General features: G+C 44.7%; 1 protein-coding gene across 2 annotated transcripts in view; it reads right to left on the bottom strand.

Moving 5' to 3' along the window:
- The window catches only part of STAM (signal transducing adaptor molecule), a 249,266-nt gene that overhangs the window by 185,043 nt on the left and 45,929 nt on the right, over window positions 1-18,294 (bottom strand). For both annotated transcript variants that reach the window (XM_085631519.1, XM_085631520.1), the window contains exon 2: window positions 5,254-5,338. In XM_085631519.1, coding sequence (XP_085487645.1) covers window positions 5,254-5,338 — 85 coding nt within the window. The remainder of the gene's footprint in view (window positions 1-5,253; window positions 5,339-18,294) is intronic.

Genomic DNA, 18,294 nt, shown 5'->3' with positions numbered 1-18,294 from the left:
ATGGAACACAGGCTTGGGGATGACCATGACAATGCGGATGATCTTTACAGGTTTTTTCGCCTTAGCGATGAGAACTCCCATAAGCATGTGTAGCTCTTGCTGCCTTCAGCTAGAGAGGGCCAGTGTGAAAAATGATCCCATTTTGATAGTGGTCCTCAATTTTTTGCATGTGTGTATTTACTGCCTTTAAACCCCTTTTAAAGCATATGCTGTACACCAGAACTCCTTATTGTGCCTATTTATCTTCTCTATAAGCACTGCCTTAAGTGCACATAAGACATGTAAAGTTAAATGTCATATGTAAGCTGTAGTGTGTATTTGTACCACCCACATAGATGACAAAATTATGTTTCTGCCACAAACACCACTGCCTACAGCAGTGACACAAAAGGGAAAAATGCTTATGCCATGTAAGAAAAGCCTATCTTCCTACATAGTTACACATAAAGTGTGCCTTGTAGGCCCACAGGACAGGGTGCAGATATATAAAAATGGAGCTCACTACATATTGAAGTTTAGTGTGCCCTTACGGTCAAATAAAACACAAAAGCCATTTTACTATGTAGGCCAGGCTAGACGTTTATGGTCAAAGTGGGATTAAAATCTTTATTTTCTGCTTAGTACAGGGCTGGAAAGATGCTTCAAGTTATTTTCTGCTCAGTTTTTCATAGGCAGAAAAGTAACTTTGTAAAAATGTTGTTTAGACTGACTCAGAACTGGTTTAAAATTAGATGTCACATCTCACAAACTGGAATACACATTCATGGCTGGGAAAGTTGAGGGCCTGGACTATGATGATAATGGCTTACGTCTGGGCCCAGGAAAGGCTTATCGGTGTTAACTGCGTTATCACTATAGGAGGGAAAACAAGTGTTGACCATGTCAGGTAAAGGAGTGGCCAGAAAGCTGAAGACACGCAGCCTGGTGGCAGCTGGGCCCAACGAGCTTGAAACAGGGGCTCCTGAATAACTTTACATTAAGGCAAAGAGGAAGTGCTGCAAAAGGAGGTAGGGGCCGGCTAGACAATTGTTAGTACTGGGCTGCAAAATTCCTCCAATCACTGCCTAGTGCACAGGATGGAATGGGCACCTTCACCACCACCATTTCCTCCTCAGAACATTTCTGGAATATGGAAGGCTCCATCTGATGAAGGCAGCCCTGCTAGAAGAAGAATCACAACTTGTAACCCCTAGCTCCTGCTGGAAGAAGAGTATTCACACAAGCCTCAAGGACCTAACTCCAAGATGTCCCAGCTGCCTAAGGAGGATTATCACAGAAGACCTGGTTGGAGAGAGACCTGGTACCCAGAAGTCTGCCCTGAGGAGCTAGGGGCTGTAAGACTGAACAGAAAAGATTTCCCAGCAAGACTAAATCTAAAGATAAAACCTTTGAACAAGACAATCCACTTGGTATATTCAACCGCCACTACAACGTGATGGACTGAGATTTCAGGCCACAAACTGACGCTTTTCCAGAGAGCCTCACTTTTACTTAAGAAAATTATACATCTGGTTCCCCTAATATGATGAATCTTGGTGCTTTTTTGCACAATAAATTCTTCTATATTTTTCTAAATTGGTTTGGGAATTTTATTGAGTTCAATTCTTTGCTTTGGCATTGTTGGTAGTGCTTGAACTTACTGCACACTTGTATGGGGATTGCCTAGTGCTCGTACTATAGCTACCAAGGGTTAAGCAGAGATTCTATCAGAACTGTGCTTTGAGTGATTTTATTGTGCGTGTAATAGGTGTACTCACTCTCCCAAATGAATAATCCAATTTCTGAAACAGAATTTAAGAACACATTCCTCTTCCGCCTTCCCCAATAACCTAAGACCATCGAAGAGGTATTGCTGGTGGCCATATACGAAGCACAGACTACGCACTCATTTTGCAATGAAAAGCTGGTTTCCTGTATCTACCCGACACCCTGGGCAGTTGTTGATGAAAAGTCAAGGTTTATCTCAAAGGAGGTGGCATGAGGATGATTCAAGGTACAGTCAAACACAGATATCACAGTGGCAATAAAGTTACACGTTTTTGTGAAGACAACAGTTTAATACCTCGAATTATCTGTATGTGTGTTAAAATGAAAGTCTGAGAGTAGAATGTACACAAGGAAAGGTGTATCAGTGATAATCTGGGGAGGGGGGGTCCAGGAAGTACATACTATATACAATATGGGATCACCAAATCATCATGATCACTGAAATACTCATTAAAAACACAAATATGACAATATAATTATAATCTAAATGGTAGAGTGATTGAACCAGACTGTAAAATGTTTGCAAACCTAGTTGCTTTGTATTGGGCTCGCATGTCTGTACAGTTGGCTTTCCTATTAATCTTGGCCAGCAAAAACGCATATAAGAGCCATATCATGACATATTGTGAACAAGAGACACTGGAAGTGGAATAACGTGATGGGGAACATCAGCTTATATCATGACTTAGGGTTGGTGGTAGACAGCCCTTACAAATGCAGATATCGTGCGACATGAGGGAACAGAAAGGCGGCACATGACTGGCTCTACACGAGACAGGGTGGGGGAACACCATAGTCTGGCCTACAGGAACTAACAATCAGTGAGCCAGTAGGCCACAGGCCACACACATAGACTGCGTAAGTACTTCTCAATACGGCTAATGTGTAGTCCAACAATAAATGTTGGAATGGGGAATGACAAAAATAGACACTTCAGAGTGGCTCTGTTTTTGTCAGGCAGTTCACCTGCATTTGTTAATGAGGATTCTTGGAGAAGTATTCCTCTAATCTCTGGTGAGCTATAAGACTCTGTGAGCTAGCAAAGTGCTTCCACACAGTCGGTCAGTCAGCAGAAGCAGAGAAAGTTAGCAGAGCCTCCTTCAACAGACACTTCAGGCTTTCTCCCAGCCAAAAGGAAACGGGTAGACATCTATGTTCTGGAAGCAGCACGGCAGTATGCGCACAGGTCTATTAAATGTCAGAGTCGATTTTTTTCAAACTGAAGAAGCTCCAATTTAAATGTCCAGTAATAGGTCAAAAACAGAAACGCTACCAATCAATGCCAGAGCCTCTGCCGGTCACCAGTTTGAAAATCCAACCACCCAGGTTTGAAAACAGTATCCCACTTCAAATGGATTTCTGAGAGTACACCCCTTCTTTCTGGAATGGAATATGGCAGCTCGCTCCTATGATTTACTTATCGTGTACGACCTCTTAAAACTGCTCTGGTGAGAAACAAACAATGTGCATTTACTTCAGTCAAGCCCTTAAGTCAAAAGGCATATCAAAGGAAGAAACCATAGATGGAGCTAGACTCAGACAGGTGCACTCACGGAGATGGCAACCTACCTCCTATGCCTGTGTATTACCAGGTTTTTGATTGGTACAGCAGAAATCAAACCCACCTCTGCCAATGTTGCTTAAAATAAATAAAACAATAAACAAACATGAAGTGGTTCATTTTCCACAGACCACTGGTCTGCAGGGGAGGCCAGTAGTCATTACCCCCAAGTGCAACCACTGCCCCCCAAATACCAAACCTGCTGCCACCAGATAAGGTCAGAAAAAGTGGCTAAGGAGGCTACTCAGACCATTTGGAGTTGAGTGGAGAGCAGCGGTAGGTTTTCCATATCACATGAAACACCAAGTGTGACCAGGAAGTGCATAAGATATGCAGTTCCAGTGATTCATTGAGATCAGGGGTCCCACAAGCCTTGCCAAAAAGAGAATAATTGAATGGTAAATGTGGCAGGATGAACAGCTGCACAGATGGTTGGGATGTTTGCCCTAACATCTCCAAAATGAAGAATTAGTCCTTTCTTTACTCACAAGCAAGCATTTAGACATTTGCCATTATGACCTTCAATTGGTTTGTTTTATGAGAGGGCATCTACACTACTAGGCTTGCATTCCTAAATTTGTTATTTCACTGAACCGCTGTCTCGTATCAATTGTGTTGCCAACGTGTGCATTCCTAGACATTTTTAACAATATATAAATGTTACTGTGCAAAACTAGGCAGATACACGGAGTGCAGGTCCTAATCCAAAGTCACTCATATGTACACAATTGGTTCTTTTATTGCCAGCTTTCCATTCCCATGCATTTGACTTTGGGGTGGAGGGACGGCATTTGACAAAAGCATAACTCATTGAATAGATAGCCTCGTATGCATTGAGCAATTGCATCTTTATTGCCATATAAACAATGCAAAGACTTGTGCACCCATATGTCCATTATACAATCAATAAACAATGCTATATTTAAACAGCACAAATGTACACATTTCTATGCAAAGAGAAATGCAGTTTATTAGAATACATGATAGTGGTTCTAGGTAAAGGCACATACCAAACTAGTGAAGGCACAAGGCCTATGATTTTTAAATGGTCTTATGGAGCATGGAACAGACCTATTAATAATAAAATACTTAAGTATTTTTGCCTCTACACACAAACCTCCTGAAAAACGACTGATAAAGTGCAGAAAATGGAGTGTGTATACATAAACGTTGATGTCATGTGCATTTATAACCCTGCATAGCAGAGACCTCTCCATGTACAAGCCACATCGTTCACATTGAGCTCTGTATACAAATGTCTATTAACATCAATTTGTACATACGATTTTGATTAAGAGCAGCACCCACATTATTTTTTTTAGATATCTGCTTACAAGACGACACATAGATCTACTTTACAAAGCAAAGGAGGCCCTCCCTTTGTAGGGAAAAACAGCATAATTCTATTTTTAAATGAGTGAAGGAAATGCACGATTGGTTAAAAAAAAAAAAAAAGGGGACAGTATAAATATTTGAGGGGTTTTCTTTCACATGTCACTGAGAAACAACCTGCAAGAAGGGGCAAGATATGAAAGCAGTCATATGGCGGACTGTTTACATTAGATAATTCTTTAACCTTTAACCACCTGCTTGGCATGAGAAATTTATTCAAAGAGGGACCCAGCAAATGTTATTACAATTCATTTCAGGTATGGAACTCTAATTTGCGAAAAATATGAATGTTAATATTCCTCAAACTAAAATCCAGTTCTATCTACTACAGGGATGAAGGCAGAAGTTGGCCATTTTAGACAAATGAAGGTGACCTTCACTGTGTTTGCATGTGCTACGTCTGAACAAGTAGCCAACTGACCATTGTGTAAGTTTGGTAAGAATCGCAGATTTCTCGTTTTTATAGAGTATATAAACTAGCTGTCTGTCAAGTGCTTTCACACTCAGATGTTGCATTGGTGTTATGAACTTACCCTGTGCGTGACTGGCCGACTTTATCACAAAGATCCAAAATGAGGCCCCAGTCCTCAGCAGTGTTCATCTCGCTGGTCGCTTTCTCTGTTACGAAAAAAGTAAAGCAAAGCACTGACCTTTAATAAATATATCAGTCAATCTTTATTTCGATCAATTAAGATCATAAAAGGCAATATTACAGTAAAAAGAGTAATTAACCTTCCATAAAATGCTACAATCTATATACAATGTGCACTTACAGAAAAGATATCAATCATGTTAAAAAAAAAAATCCATACATTAAAATCCAGACATTAAAAATTGCGATTAATAAAACAGATTGATCTGAAGTTCATAATTATGTTAAAAAGGACATAAATGAGTCTAGCATACAATTGGCGTTGAAACAGGGGAAGTACTTTTTTGGGGCTCATAACTTTGTGACCTTTAATCTTTCAAGCGCAGTACCAAAAAGGGATCACAAAAGTATTATTTATATCTAGATTTAAAACAATGGATAGAAGAAAGAACAATGTAAACTTGGAAGTAAAACAAAATAAAATGTACTACAATGTAACTAAAAAATCTTTAAGATATACAGCCTTTCAATATTATTGTTACATTTGCTTATTCCTGTGAACAATTCCTACATTACATCTGCTAAGCTGTCGCCTGTTCTGAATTTACATTAAAAAAGAAAAATCTGTAATTAACAAATTTCGCATATCATGAATTTAATAAAAGACTTCTGAGCAAGAGGCTATCGTTTTTACTGTGAACACTCCAAAAGGGAAAACAACTTTGGTGTTAGATCAGACGAAAATTAGAGTTAAAGCAAGTTGCGTTTGTAAAAAAATCTAGATATCTTAAATTCAAAAATGGTAAGCTTTTGTGGAAATAATAAGCTTTACGTAGATAATAAATAATGTGACAGCCCGCAAGATATTTGTAGTGCGAGAGGTAGAGGTTACAGGGATGTAGGGTTGGTGAGTTGAGAAGAGTAATCATTACTATTTTTGATTATTTTGAAGAAGGGTTTTGCATCAGGCTTAAAATAAGCGGTAAAGAAACATCTGAGCTTTTATTGCTTCTATTTCCACTCATCAAGTAAGATTTTTTTTTAACTTTGAGATGAGAACAAGATGTATGTTATGTGAGGCATGTGTGTCATTTGTAAAGTGCCCAATCCACCAGTCGTAGTCTGATGAGAAGTAGATTAGTGGGTTTGAAGTTTGCACTGCAGACTAGTGTGATTCGACTTGTGAAGATGTGCTTCTATTCGAACGTGAATGAATGTGTTCCGGTGCTACATGACTATATGCATGTCATTGAGTTGGGATTTAATATCCTTGGTGTTTGATGTGCAATACTGAAGGCTGCACCTATCGAAATGCTTCTCATAGGGATTAGGCATGATGACCATTAGACCGATGTATAAATATGTAAAACAACGTGTGATAGCAAGCTACCAAAGTAGCCAATAAATGGCATATTTATAGGAGTTCTGTTTTACTGTGTTCTGTTTTATAATAGTGCATGCTGTGTGCTGGTGGAGAGCGCAGCTGTGAGCAGTGACACTCCACTATATGGTAATATATCTGATGCGCTGACTGAGTGTGCAGAGTTCTGTCTCCGGTGTAGCACTGGATGGCGCGTATGTGACTAAAGATGACTGTTGTAAGCAAGATGATAACCACCTACATGGCCTGTCTGTGGTATACTGTACGTGTATACATATTTCTGTACAATGTTTCTTGTTGAACGCCTGTTTTTTTCACTCCCTAGAATAATTCTGCAAAAGTGGGAGTAGGTGTGTAGACCAACCAAGCAAGTAAATGCGGAGGGGAGCATTGACCAATAGCTTCTAAAAGGATGCAGAAAGCTTATAGAGTGGAGGAAAGCTAGAGGGTGAAGCAGCTATCATTGAACAGCTGGCAGGTGGGTGAAGGCATGAAGGGCTGGGAGAAGGTGGATCAGAATCTACAGGAAGAGAGTGAGTTAGAGAGCTGGGAAAGGAGGAGATTATGAACTGCTGGGAGTCCCGGACAATCTAGTCTACACCATTTCCGTTACAGTCCAACTAAGCCAAGCTCTATCCATGTCCTACGAAAGATCTTGGTCTAGAGTGTTACTACGACTGGAAGACTGGAGTTGCTCTCTTCTATGAATTTGGGGAAATTATCACCAATACTTAGATATTTGGTTATGTTAACCACTGTTGCCTGCCCGCGACGCTTTCATAAAGGAGGACAGTTCCCTCATCTACAAAAGGAGGCATGCTTCATCATAAGGTTTGCCATGCAAGTCTCCATTTTCTCCATATTTTAGGACTCTGGCAACCCCATAAGCCTGATGTTATTGTGCCGGGACCGTGCTTTCAAACCCTCATTCTTGGCCTGAATGAGGGACAGCACCTTCTCCATATTGAGCGCCTTGCCAGCAACTTCATTTAACCCATCTTCCGTCGCGGAGACTCGTTGTTCAACTTCCCCATACGGACATTCTCCTTCTCCAGCTGCGCAGACATGTGATCTAGACGGTTGTTTACTGCGGCCATCGTGCCCTCAATGGCTTGAAGGCTGCGCTGCATTGCCAGCAGCGTGGTTTCGGGGGGAGGGGGGGCGGGGTGTGAGGAGGGTGTCGCCCGGGGCATCAGCCTCCAAGTCTGAGGCTGCCTTATGTGACGATTTGCCAGGTTTGCGGGCCTCAAATGTGAGGCGCAGTTGAGTTTTATCTGTTCTCCCCATTGCAGCCACTCTTAAAGGCTCCTCCTGTACCTATTGGAATCAGCGCACCTTGGAGAATTGCGCACAACGCAAACAGAGGTTGAAAGCTGTTATGGCAAGAGGTTCAGCAGCACACTGTAGGGCCGATCCGTCAAGTGCTTGCAGGGGAAGGCTCAGCGTACGCCGGGTACTAATAAAGGCCCCCCACGTAGCAGTACCGGAGTCTTAAGTTCCAGCTAACCCACTAAGAGCCGCACACAGCAGGGGGGCCCCAAACAGCTCCCTACACAATATAACCACTTGGAGTGTAAATCCCACTGGTGATAAGCGCAGACAGGTGCAGAACTGTACCGGGCAGCCGAGGAAGGCCCAGCGTAATATTTCCTCCCCGGTGGTTGTATAGAGGCAGGTGCTGGAGCAGCACAAGAACAGCCAGTTAATGCAGGCCTCAAACGCGCCCTATCCCAATTGAGCGTATGCAGAAGGGGCCAGGCAACACTGCACATGCACCGGCCACAGACGACTCCTCACTTCTACCGAGAGCAACCTGCAGTGCAGCAAGTTGGGCCTGCTCAATCCCCAGCACCAGCCACCGTGCCCGGTGCGCGCTCCCACCGGAAAACGTCGCAGCTCGCAGAGCCCAGCACACACCCAGGGCCCCTACCCGCCGCCACCGCAGCCTAGGGCCCAGGCAGCGCCGCACCCCACTTACCACCGCCGGTTACGGCACCGGGAGAAGATCGTAGGCAGCAAGCTTCCGCAAGTATCGCCCAGGCCGCCGTTCTTCTGCGCTCACAGCTATGCACTCCCAGGCTCCACGGCGGGTGCCGGTGCCCACATGCACCCTTCCGATCCCGCCGATAGTCCCGCTCCGGAGGCAAACAAGCGAGCCAGGATATCTTAACGATGCGCCATCAGGAAGCAGCACCCCGCACTCCAATTGCAACAGCAGGGGCTCCAGGAAATGCGCTCCACTACAGAGTTATACAGCGGGCGCCATTTTGAGAGCGCTCGCCTGTACAGCAGAGGCCCATTTTCCGGCACTGTGGTGGCCAAAATTTCTTCTCTACACCCCCGGTACTAGCCAGGGGGCCATACAGCTCAGTCCAGCCCAAAAGGGGTGCAAATGCTGCTCTTTGGGGCAGATAATGAACGGATTATGGCTCAGCCGGGCAGAGCTGCACTAGGGTGCGGCCATCTTGCCATGCGCCCTCTAGCGCCCCCTGACTTCCTTTCTTACAATTGCTTAATAAGGCTAGTGCTGAGCGTGAGAAGCTGGCCTGGTATATGCTGTACACTTATGTAAGTGGACACCTTGCACCAGTCCAGACAACCCTTATGGTGATTTAAGGGGTCTCAGACAACCTTAGAAAGCTCTCTAAGTGGTAGCTGTGGAGAGCAACCTTCAAGCTCAGTCCACAAGGATTGTAAAGCAGCTTGTTTAACCAGAATGCAATCATATAGTTTCGATTAATGTGAAAAATAACCACACAAGGTATTTATAAAAATATGTATTTATTATATAATACCCTCTAACACATACAAATATCTCCTACCCAGAGATATACACAATGCACACGATACTTTGCAAATAAATCACAGTAAATAGCACAAAATACACAGTGGACCACAGGGGGGGACCGAACCATATACTAAGAAAGTGGTATAAGAACCACGACTGGAGTCAAGACAATGTCGAGAGGACGTAGAAGTGCTGGGGATCCAAGGAACCACCTGAAGTGAGTGACTAGGAACCCCACGGAGAGCGTGTGCAGTGTGAATACATGACTGCGTGCTCCGTTCAAGTCTATGTGTAAGCCACGGTTGGACTTTCAGAGATTAAGGACCCTTCCCAGTGGAAGACAGAAGGTCGGAGAGCCACCCCACCCGTGGATACCCTAGTACCCACGTTACCTACACCAGGGAAGCTGGGTGCATAGGTGTGAAGTAGAGTCGGAAACCACCGTCGTTTCCGATGGAGGACATAAGAAAAGTGCAGCTTCTGGAGGAGGAGAAAGTGTCCGGTGGAATCTGAAGGTGGATTCTAGATGAGAAGTACCAGCAAGCAGAGGGGGCAAAGTCTATTTCACTCAGGAGTGACCAGGAGACTTGGAGTACAAATGCCCTCCGATGTCGGGTGTTGCAGGAAAGTTGACGAGTATTGTATTGTATTGTATACAGTATTTATAAAGCGCAACAAGCACCCTACGGGTACCCTTGCGCTATAGTACAAAACGCTGTCATCAGAGCGTGAAGTAGAGAGAAACAACAGGATCATTTTCTAGGGAACAGCCAAGTTTAAATTTGTTTCCTAAACAGAGATAAGGTATTGCAGTGTCTACTTTCCAATGGTAGCTCATTCCATAACCTCGCAGCTGCAAGACTAAAAGCCCTCCCTCCAGTTCTAGCTTTTTTGAATCTGGAGACCTTCGCTAAACAGGCAGAAGAGGAGTGAAGTCACCGAGTAGGAGTATACCAGGCCAGTTTCTTCTGCAACGGCTTTGGACCAGCACCATGCAAAGCCCTAAACACTATGCATAGGGATTTAAAGTGAATTATTTGCAGTACTGGCAGCCAGTGTAACTCGGCCAAACACAATGATGCAGAGGAGTCTCGTGGTCTGGACAACGTCATTTTCAACGTGTTGCAAGCATTGGACCAAATACTTCGGTGACTCCAACAGTAGGGCGTTACAATAATCAAGTCTACTTAAAATTACGCCTTGTACTATTAAGGCTTTGACCGAATCCAGAAGCAGCGGGAGAATCTTTCTCAAAGCCCTGATCAGACCGAAGCAACATCCCACCGTCTTATTCACTTGCAACTCCAAAGACAAATTGGCGCTAAATGTAACTCCCAAGTTGCGCAACATATTAGTCAGAACCAAAGGAGTAGAAGTCGCGAGAGGCCAAAAATTGTGAGGAAGGGGCGGAGGGACCTTCCCATCAGAACAGAACAAAATTTCGGTCTTATCCGAAGTGAATTGTAAAAAGTTGTTCCGAAGACACTGCGCAGTATCAAGCATACAGCTGTGGAAATTCTCCAGGGCGTTAGAGAATAAAATAATCTGAGTGTCATCAGCATAATTAAACAGCTTCACATTGTGAGCCCGAATTAATGGGCTCATATATATATTCAATAGAATCGGGCTGATGGCAGACCCTTGTGGAACGCCATGCCTAATGTTGAGAAAGGCAGATTGGAATGGAGGTAGAGCCACTGCCTGACCCCTACCGGAAAGATGGAATCGAAACCAGTCCAAGGCAGTGCCTACTATTCCCATCTCCTCTAGGCGGGTCAACAAAATGTCATGGTTACCCGTGTCGAAAGCGGCAGACAGGTCAAGCAAAATAAGTATTGCTGATTGCCCCCTGTCTGCCATTACACGAAGATCGTCCATCACGGTTACCAGAGCAGTCTCTGTCCCATGGTACGGGCGGAAGCCAAATAGTACATCCGCCAGCTTGTTGTTACATTCTAGGAACTGAGACAGAGATTTGCTGACCAGCCGTTCAAGGATTTTCACTGGATAAGCTAGAAGAGAAATAGGCCGATAACTACCCGGACAGGTTGGGTCAAGAGTGGCCTTCTTCAGAAGAGGCATAACCACAGCCTGTTTCCAGACAGAGGGCACAACCCCACAAGATAGTGATTGATTGCAAATCTGCCAGAGTCTAGAAAAAAGTTCTGAGGCAAATTCCTTCCAGATTTTATGTGGAAGGGGATCCAGCGGTGAGCCAGAAGAGACGCCCAAGGCAACTCTACCAAATTCTTCCTCTGAAGGGAGCTCAAAATGCTCCAGTAGGCTCGTGTTGGTAGTCCCTATGCCAGACAGGATTTCCAAAGAAAATACCTTGTCTATACCAGTGAACGGGACTGCCGCCCCGTTAATCCCAGCTTCTTCCCCTGCTGATAGATTATTTTTGAGACCTTTGATGATCGTACTTATTTTTTCATCAAAAAAGGACGCTAATCTGACACACAGATCTTGGGTTGGCTGAGTTTATATTTTGTACACACTGCGGCTTAGTGATATCATCAACCATTTTAAAAAAAACATTTGGATTTATTCTGTGCGTTCATGATAGTCTCAGCAAAATATTCTGCCTTAGTGGAAAAGATTTCTTTTTTGTATAAAACTAAGGCCAATTTCCATGCAGTCTTGTCCTCGTCTGCATAAAACTTTCTCCATTTTCTTTCAGCCTGTTTTTAGGGTTTTTAGTTTGTCATTCAACCATCTGGCCGAGGGTCTACCACTTCTCTTTCGATCTTTCAGATGAGCAATCTCATTGACTGTTGTCATAATCTGATTATGAAAGTCCGCATAATTCTCCTCTATTGATCTGGAAGTATCAAGGTACCCTTTAGTAGCAAACGTGGGAGAAAGCCTTATTTTACCCAAAATCCCCTTCCAGTCTCTGCTCGAATAGCTACTAGCTTCTCTAGAGGCTAGAGCTCCTTTATTGGGGATGAATGTCAAAAATGTGACCAAATGGTGATCGTCCAATCAACTGTGAGCACCTTCACGTGTCCGATGACCCCTTCCTCACCAAAGATAAGGTCAAGTGTGTGCCCCCAGACATGGGTAGGTCCCGTCACCCTTTGTAATAGGCCTAAACTTTCACAAAATTGAAAAAGGTTGTTATATCCTACATCTAACGTTCCTTTTGGCCATAGATTAAAATCCCCAACAATAATCAATCTAGAATGGGTGAGGGCCATGTTGTTAAGAACATCAATCAATGTCTGCAATTGAAGTGGACTAACTGCACCTGGGGGTCTATAACAAGCTATACCATCCAGTACGTGCCCTCCGGGGTCCTTTAAGGGTAACCCCAGGAGCTCAAATCCTTCCACTAGATCAATATCCATAGGGACAAAGTCCCACTTTTATTTAAACAAGACACGAAGACCGTGACTCTGCATCTGTGAGGACCAGGCGATGCTGAGGAAATCCAGGAGCCGTACACGAGCTGTCCCACATCGGATGCCGATTGCAGAGGGTAATGGTGTCCGGCAGGAGCACCAACAAGCCTTGGCTAATGCAACCCATGCAGAAGCCGAAGAAGGTGCAATGTCGGGACCAGCAAGGTCCAGGAGACTCACCAAAAGCAGGGGGAGTCCGGGCAGGCCGCGAGCAATCAGGGGAGCCCAACAGAAGTAAAGGTGAACCTCATTTGGAGCCACAGGTCAGAGGCACTGGAGTCGCATGAGGACCTCAAGCAGATTCTGGTCTCAGGAGATGCTCGAGGTTAGGGCTACTTGGAGCCTGAAGTTCTTCTTGGAAGGAAGCCAAGAAGCTTTTTCAACTGCAAGGGGACGCTGTGCACAGGCGTTCGGTTATTCCAGCCCCCACGAGGGATACTGGCCTCAAACTTCGTGAGAGGGCAGGGCAGTCTTTGAGAGTGGTGGAAACCACCACCTGTGTTGCAGAACATTCACAAGTCCGGAGGAGCTCAGGCTCAGCAGACTGGTCGACTTAGTTGTGGTGCCTGAGTATGCAGGGAAGTGACTACTTCACTCCAAGGGAGATTCCTTCAGGTGTCTTTGATGCGCACAGGCCTTGGTAGGTTGCTGTATGGTGAACAGCCACAGACAATGCAGCAGACTGGAAGGGGGTGAAGGCGAGCTTAAACGAAGTCCAGCGAAGGCCAGAGTGCCCAGATGGTAGAAGAAGAAGTGGTGTCTGATCTGAATCTTGTCCCACGGCGAATCTAGGGACCTACACTCAGGTAAGCCCCTAAGTACCCTAGGGAAAGGGTTGGGATGAATCAGGGGATGGTCTGTACAGAGAAGAGATTACTTTGTCCTTTGTTATGTTTCTCGCACGTGCGGGACCCAATGGCTCCCAGGACTTGTTTGAACTGGACTATGCATGGGGACACCAAATGTGCCCCACATGCAGACTGAGTGGCGCTGGCAAGCGCACCCACCCTGCCCCAATACACGAAATCCTGTCTGAGAGGTGGTCACACCTTCCTGTGACAGGATGCCTATTGTTCTGGCTTCCCTTGCTCAAACTTGGCTCAGCAGCAGGAAGGCAGAATCGTGTCTCTGGTCGGCAGCAACCATTTTGTGCTGTCCGGGTCTGGAAGGCTGGTACCGGAGATATGGAGAGCCTAACAGAGGGCTTTTCCAGTGCTTGGAATCATACCTCCCACATGGTTTATGGTGTGGGGGTATGGTATGATTCCAACATTTTTTATACCAAACATGATAGGATTCATCACAGCCAGTTTCGAGATGGTCATCGCGTAATTACGCGGTGCCCCTCTATATGGTATATGGCTGCTTCACTGACAACCCTGGAGAATGGACTCTGTAGGCTGTAGGGGTGTCCTGCTCATGCAGGGGCAGCCTCTCACTTATAACCAAGCACCCTGCCTTCAGGATTGTAAAGGCCTGCTATAGGGGTGAATTATATGTTTTAAGTACAGTGACCCTAGATATAGGAAGCCTATATCTTTATTAAGTGGTGCTAGCACCAGCTTACACAGGCTCTAATAGCAGGCCTGGAGTTCCATTTTGAATGGCCTCCCATTGGTGGCATAATGCATGCTTCAGCCCATGGGAGACCTCTGGGTTACCTATGCCCTGGGTACCTTAGTACCATGTATTAGGGACCTATAAAATGTACCCCAGTTCCAATATAGGATGTACCTAAGTACTGACCATAACCATTTAGGGAGAAAGCAGATAGACTGGGGTTCTGATTATCAGAATCCCAGTCAGATTAGTCAGTAACAGCTTAGCACCAGGCAAAAAGTGGGGGTAACCATGCAGAATGAGCCTACCTTCCTACACTGAGGTAGTAGCAGCAGCAGACCTCCATCAGTGGTAGTAAGGCAACTGGCGGGGGCACAATTTTGGTAAAGATCTGAGCACTTCATCAGGCAAAGACAGAGGTCCCCTATACTATTATTGCCGATTTCTTATAAATCCAGTGTAAATTGGATCTCTCAATAGGAACACAAAAAATAGCTAGTTGCAAAGGACCAGGAGATCCAAAAGGTTGAGAGAGTTCAAGAAGTTCTAAAAAAAAAAAAAATGAACACTTGCTTTTTCAAAGTAGGAGTACACTTTATATAGCCACCTTGTATAAATATTTAAACTTCTTAAACCATTGGAAGAGTGCACAAATATCTTGTTAGTTTAATGTTAGATTTGATCTTGTTTTACGCTTATCGAGCACGAACTACGTGCTAATGGAGTAAATTTTTAATTCTCTGACATTTCTCAGTACTATGGTTGTCTTAGAACTTTTATAGAATACAAAAGTCATGCCCTATTTTTTTTTTAATTCAAATGCTACTTACTTTTACCTCCTTATCTGATCATGTTTTTTTGTAGTTTATTAATGACAACTATATTAGTCATCAAATTCGCATTTTCAGCATTTGAACTGTTTTTGAATTATACATCGAATCCAACATAGGACATGGGGGACCTTGAACAAACTGGATAGATTAACATACTTGAGAAACTATTATTTTTTTATTATAGGCTTGCTACTGATGACAAAAGGCACAAGCTTAAAATATCTTGACCCGCCAGTGCCATTTGACACTGTAAATCTTAACAAGCAAGCTAAAAAAATTAATAGAATTTAAAAAAAAGGCATAAAGGCTATGTGCTGTCTTACCAATTTGGTTTGGTTATCCTATGTCTTAAACTGCAAGGTGTTAAAGGGTCTTTAGAGCAGGAGGTGGGCAAGTGGTTATAGACACAACAATACAAGGGAAGTACGGCCCTGGCGTTGTTGTTCATTGCAGATGCCACAGTACAGGAAAGGCTTGGGGAAAAATAGTGCCACAGAAGAGAATGAGCTGAGGAAGGTTGGAGAGTACTAGGGCTAAAACCACTGGAACCCCAGGTTTGCGAGGCAGCGATGTAGGTCGGTCTATTGGTTCAAATGGGCTCTTTCAGTTGAAAGAAAGAGTACATATTTCTGCTGCAATACATTTAACAGTACTAGCACTTAAAAGGAGCAAAAAAGCAGTCTAAATAGCAAGAACCTGCACTTCTATAATTCTATTTAAAGCACTGGGTAGGTCGTCTCAGGACTCATGCTTCCAGGATCCCCTTCTCCATGTACTATGATGAAGAGATTTCCCCCTTACATCACTACTGTGTAGTAATAACACACAGTACTGCGGGAACTTTAAGGATGAACTACAGACACAGCTAGCTCCGGTACTTGCACCCCTAGGGTCAAGCACTTTCCCTATGATTGGGGAAGGGCTGCGCAGCATTCTAATAGCAATTTTGGGGCTGCTCTGAGGGAGGCAGTAGAATCTCCCACTCTCTCCCCTGTCCAGAAAAACATAGCAGTGCTCAGGTGGAGGGAAACATGGCACAGTGAAAAGGGCAGCCTGGGGTCTCTCCGGTACTTACACCTCCAGGATCCGGTCCTCTCGTCGGACACCAGCATGGTCGGCAGCACCCCCTGGCAGAACGGCACTAATGCGCTGGAGCGGCGCGTACAGCTCTCCTCCAATGCTCTGCAGCTGGCCGCCCTCGCTCACCTGCCCGCGCACATTGATGCCGTAACCCAAGTCCGACTTTAGGATGCGGACTACCCGAGGGCCCCCGCCACCCACTCCCCCCGTGGGCACCAGCGGGCCCTCCCCGTTCCTCTTCGGACCCTCCACCTCCTCGTCCGCCATCTTCACTTGAGAGGCGGCGGCATAACGGGACGCACAAGTGGCGCAGGTGCTGCCGGGACGACGGGGACGTGTGGTCCCATCGCTCGTTACTTTGCTCGAAACTACATATACCGACATCCTACTGAGAAGCTTGCGATAGACTACGAAGGTGCTTGCTGTGCACGGTATGCCGGGATACGAAGTCCTTTAACTTTGTAACGTTGTTGACATTCTCTGGAATGGATGTCCAGGCATTCCAAAAGAAGTGGGCAGACTGCACTTCAAACACTCGTGATGGACACAGAATGGCGGGGCGGGGCTTCAGCGCGAAGTGGGCAGTTGCAATGCGGGCCAAATCAGCATGTGGAACAGTAGAAAAAGTATCACAGGACATGTGTATGGCTATACAATAATGCATAAGGGGCGGCAGGGAGCCAGCGAGCGAGCAGGAGGTGTGATCACGCCGTGCGCAGTACGCGTGCACATCTCCTGTCCTCTGAGTTGTGCTAACGCCGCTGTACGCATGCAAGCGTGTCTCAGAGTTGTGCTAACGCCGCTGTAAGCGTGCGAGCGAGCAGGAGGTGTGATCACGCCGTGAGCCATACGCGTGCACATCTCCTGTCTTCCGAGTTGTGCTAACGCTGCCATACGCGTGCAAAACTCCTGTTCTTTGTACGAGTGCACATGTCCTGTCCCACTTCGGCAACGAAGTCGACAACAATATATCCCGCCACGGCGAGCAACACATGCGCTGCGCCGCTAGGCGCGCCCTAAAAATGGCATTTTATGACGGATGCTTCCTGGCGGTTATAAATCCCAATATTCACGACTGACTGCAGAGCTCAGAAGCGCAAGTAGTGGCATCCAGTCTTGCATCTTTAAAGGAAGCTCTGGTAAAGCCAAAAGGCTTAGCCTTGGTCGGCTTGTCAGAAGATTATTTATAGATTTATTTTTATCACAAGCATAAGCATAAGCAACAAAAAAAAATAAAACATGTTACCACCTAAATGTGGCAGCCATATGCGTGCATAAAAAAAGGTATGTGTGCTTCCTAGAACGAAGATGCAGTTAGATGATATATTGAAGATGATATATTGAAACCCTTTTTAATTTTAATGCACAACAAAGGAAAATGTGTGCCCTCAGCACAAAGAAAAATTAAAAATTTGTTTCCAATAAACTAAGACATAGTTTAAACACATGGATTGCATCACGGACATCCACAGTAGGCGGACAATGCACCCAATAGGCAACAGCATTATGGGGGGGGGGGGGGGGAGAAATACTCCTTTAGGCAGAGGCAACACCAATATATATTTAAAAGTACTAACAATAGATCAGCAGACAGCTGTGCTGCCAAGCCAGATCTAATGAAAATTAAAATAGTACTTCAGCCTTGATGATGTTATAAAAAAACAATGAAAAATGGAATAGTAGTTTCCTAAATTATGACTGTGCAATATTATCACACACAGTAAATACCAGGCGCGATAAAGTACGCATTCTTTGCAAATTTTGACAATTCAAACCTGCCAGAATTTAGAGTGAAAAACTCAGTACCAGACATGCAATTTTGATGCAGTAAGCAACAAAACCTGCCCGTTACAACTGCTGGAGGTGAAAACTCTATGTAAGCCATATATAGCACCAGATAAATTCTTAACACCTAGACGTTGGATATGATCATAAT

This window comes from Triturus cristatus, chromosome 10 (assembly GCF_964204655.1).
Source record: "Triturus cristatus chromosome 10, aTriCri1.1, whole genome shotgun sequence".
NCBI lineage: Eukaryota > Metazoa > Chordata > Amphibia > Caudata > Salamandridae > Triturus > Triturus cristatus.
Note: the sequence above shows the minus strand (reverse complement) of the source record. Positions and strands in the feature narration are given on the sequence as shown.